Raw genomic sequence first — 4,497 nt, forward strand, 5'->3', positions numbered from 1 at the left:
TAATTTTTATTTATATTATTATATTAAATTATAATTAATTAAATTTATTTATATTAAAAAATAAATTTAATTTTTACACCTTACAAAATAATTGTTGGTTGGGTTCGTTATTTTTACTTTTAAATTTTAAAATGCCTAACCACATTATTAAAATTGGCCATTGCACCATACCATTAATTTTTTTAAAAAAATGCCCAACTTCGAAATAGGCAGCAGCATAGACAATTGAAAGAGGACTTTAATTGAACACATATGACAATTTCACAATGCTTATCGTCAACTATAGAGCTTAATTATGTTTTTCTTTGTATTAAATAATTTTACAAATTAGTGTAATTCTGAATTATATGTTATGTATTATTGTTATATATGAATTTATGTAATATTAATATCTTTTAATAGTGAATTATTTTTATATTTATAAATTTAAATAATATTATTGAAAAAAATTAATTATATTAATTTTAAGTATTTTAATTAATTAATTAAGTGGGACCACAATAGGGACTAAAGTTAGTTCCTCCTAATGGAGAAGAGAGAAATGTTTTGAATTCTTATTTACTGTTTATGACGCAAAAACTGATGTGGAGTTACTTTTTATGACAGGTAGACCATAAATAGAAATTGAGATAAGTTCTCTAATAGAGATGGTCTAACACATCGTCAAGTCGGCCTTTACAAAAGGCACTTAAACCAATTATTCCGATGGTTGATAATCAATTAAAAAATTTTAAATATAAAAAAATACTTTATTCTCAAATAAATATTCAAAGTTAAAAAAAGTATTTACTCTAAGAAAAAGAAATTTGTAAGATGCAAACACATGTATGTGGATATAAACATACAAATACAAATATTTCACTCTAAAATAATCATGAACTAACATTTGTGCTAATTTGGTTTAATTAAGCCTTTAAAGGTGCAAAAGTAGTATTTTTCATATAGGTTGTCAATAATGTTATTTTCTGCAAAAGTGACTTGGGATTTGGAAAGATACATGTTAGCCTGTGATAGTAAATTTGTTCTATTCTGCCATATCATCAATTTTTTGTTTATATGGTTGCTTGGTTTCTCTCAAAAAGTTGAAAAGGAAATATACAATTTTCATCCACCAAATCAAAATGGAAGAACCCCCTCAATGGTTTAACTACTATTAGATAGCAAGATGAACATGGGAACTGTGATTCTAGTCTTAGATCTATAGAACATTCTCCTCTTCCTGTAGTTGCCATTTTCAATAGTTAGGACTATCTTCCCAGGTTCATTGATGTAAAAGGAGTTTCTAATACTCTCACCAAGCCTATTTTGATTTTGAAGCAATATAGTGTATGACCCTTCATCATCTGGGACAAACTCTTCTTTGTAAGACACATCCCATCCAAGCACAGTTACATCCCAAGTTACTGTCACTCCAGACTGATACAAAAATATTTCCAAAAATAATCAAAATGATAACTAATTATAAAATCTATTAGTACGATAAATATTTAGAGTTAATACTCGAATTTGTCTTTGTAAAACAATTCGTTTTCGAAATTGATCTCGAAAAGATTTTAATTTGTTAGTCATATTAGTCCTTAAAATATAAAATTGTAAGTCAAATTTGATCTTTTCATTAGTTAGATAATAATATGTCATGTTAGATATCATAGGTTATGCTACGTGTCAAAAAATGATTGGAATGATGACATGTCACGTTAAGATACAATTATTTTGTGACACGTAGGATTAATATTTTTATGTCATCATGACATGTGCACTTAAGGTAGCACGTGATCATCTAACTGACAAAACAATCGATTTGACTTATAATTGTATTTTTAGGGATTAATATAACTAACAAAATCTTTTGCTATCAATTTTAAAAATGAATTATTTTTCAAGGGCGATATTTATGAACCGGTGAAAATGTGTTACAAAAACTTTCTATCATGTATTGTTGTCATATTAGCAATTTAAAACTATGAACTATTTACAAAACTTATTTTTATACGCATTAAAATTTAATTTGAAACAAAAGATATTTAAGATTATCAGAATTTGATGTTGAGTACCTCACTGACTGGAAATTCAACCGTAGAAACTGTATTTCCTCTGATGTGGAGCTCTTCAGCCTTATCTTCAGGTGAGAAATCTGGGTCCTTTTCCCTCCTAAGACCTCCATATTCTACTGGAAGCTGTTCTGGGTCAACAAATCTTTTACAACGAAAATAAGAATTTTAGAAAATATTCGAAGTTTTTATTTTGAGGATTTTATAAAACAAAAACGCTAATAACAACGCTAACCAAATAAATCAATATTACATTAGAAGATCTTGAACAGCAAGATTTTAATGAAAGCAAGACTTTTAAGATCAGGATCAGGATCAGGAATTAGCACACTTACTTGAGAAGTGTCTTTGTGATCCTTTGTGGCCTAACTAGGATGAATTTCTTTTTACTTCTCTGACTCATGAACCTTGAGAATAGCACCTGAGAGGTGTACGTCCAAAATGGAGCATGTAGTACTATCTGCCAAAAGATAAATAACTAATTAAATATAATAACTCAAATTTTTAATAAAAAAGGTCAACTATATAAATCAAACGATTTTGTATATCATAAAAGAAACAATTTAACTTCAAGCCAAGACAGCTAACGTGAAATCTTTTGCTGAATGTTTACGACACATATCAGAAAGATAAAATAAATTCAGTGCACAAGCATCTCGCGTTAATGCAGGTTCGAAAAAGGGCCATACCCAAACAAGTTCAGGATAAAATAATGAAAAAAAATACTGACATTTTTCCAGACAAGTTCAGGATAGTAGTTCTGAATCAAGAGTAGAGCTTGCTTGCTTATTGATTCAAGCTCCTTCATCCGTTGTGGAGATGCACGTTTAAGATCATAGACCTGAATCACTGAATCAACACCTCCTTCTTTGAAGCATAGCTTCCTCACAGCCCTCTCCATAAGTTGAATCCTCCACCTCAAGAACCTCTCACGCTTCTGCTGTGTCCCAAAAGTCTTCTTATAAAGGCTCTTGTCATTGAAAATACCATAGAGATGGTAACAAACAGGGCGCCCTTCTTTGTCCCTACTATTCAAGAAGCTGGCATGCTCGAATTCCGAGCCGAGATCTTCCTCGTCAAGAATGCGGTCGACGCGATTCTCAATTCGCCAATTCAAGGTCTTCTGGAGCATGTCGAATGCTTCAGAGACCTTGTAGTCCTTAGCCTTCAAGAACTTCAAGAGAATGATGTCAGTGCCTTCATGACCCTTGCTTGGAAGCAAAGGGATACCCCATAAGGATATGTCCTTAAGCTCCTCTGGTGTGAGCTTCTTAGAGCCCTCCCCTAAGAGGTAGTTTCTGAGGATGGCGTCCTCCACTTTGCCCCGGAATTCGAGCAGTGATTTTTTTATCTTGACTTTCATCTCAACGGGGTCATGTATCATATCTTCATCATTGCCACCAAGATCTTGATCTAGTTCTTGTTCTGTGCTTGAAGAATCTTGGTCCTCTTGAAGGGGTGCTCGTTTCTCATTGGGAAGCTCTTTTTCCACGAGGATTTTCTTGTTATTATTATCAATGAAGACTAATGGAACACCAACAAGGGTATTGTTGATGCTATTATGATCTCCATTTTCTTCATTGAAACCATCTGTTTCCATCAGGGCTGTCATGTATCCTCTCCTCTGTGGTCGGGTTTTCCGGCGAAAACCCGAGTATATGCTGGGAAACTAGGATGGGGAGGTTGGAGGAAGGATAAGAAAAAGAAGAGGAGGGAAATTGGATAAGAAAACGTTGATGTTGATGTTGTTAATTCCTTTGGAAACAAAGGGGTTCTTCAATTTTTCAAAAATGTGAAAAAGAAAGATTAATGTTGAGTGATGGATGGATGAATGCCTTGAGTTTCAACAAGTCTCAACCGTTAGTTTGGTGGCGCCAAAAATAGTGTCTGAGATATAAGCACATCTGCGGTGGCTCCAACATTGGATTTCACTGGCATACGTCTAAATACTTAGAGGCCAACACCGTTTTTTTATTCTATTCTATTTTTTTAGATTAACATTATATCTAATAATGAATTTTAACAATTTATATGATATAAATAACCATGCTATATCCTGTTACGGTTCAACTCCCTATGAACAAAGTTGGCAAATTGGTAGATTTGCATGTATCAAAGTAACCATTAAATGCTGGCTTCATTGCGTATATATTATATTTCATAAAATACCTGATTTAGTCACGTAAAGCTTGAAAAATGAAAGGAACTACATTCTAGATAAAATAAAAAGTGGAACGCTCTTAAGAAAATCACCTGCTATTAAAAATAATAAATAAATTGTCAAGTTACAAGCTTATTTTTTTCTTAAATATGTATAGTCAATTTGAAAATTAAAAAAAAATATATATATAACATAATTAGTAAAATTATTCTTTTAAATCTCAATCATTCATATAAAAAATAATAAAATTGAATATAAAAATCTGTTTAATTAATCAAGAACATA

The 4,497-nt window shown here is 31.5% G+C and overlaps 1 protein-coding gene across 1 annotated transcript; it reads right to left on the bottom strand.

Moving 5' to 3' along the window:
• On the bottom strand, nt 913–4,260 carry LOC107625045 (patellin-4-like). The gene is made up of 4 exons (XM_016327575.2): nt 2,782–4,260; nt 2,387–2,511; nt 2,055–2,196; nt 913–1,416 (listed from the first exon to the last, which is right to left on the bottom strand). The coding sequence occupies exons 1-4, from the start codon at nt 3,661–3,663 to the stop codon at nt 1,144–1,146; spliced, it is 1,422 nt and encodes a 473-aa protein (XP_016183061.1). The 5' UTR covers nt 3,664–4,260; the 3' UTR covers nt 913–1,143.

This window comes from Arachis ipaensis, chromosome B02, assembly GCF_000816755.2.
Source record: "Arachis ipaensis cultivar K30076 chromosome B02, Araip1.1, whole genome shotgun sequence".
Taxonomy (NCBI): Eukaryota; Viridiplantae; Streptophyta; class Magnoliopsida; order Fabales; family Fabaceae; genus Arachis; species Arachis ipaensis.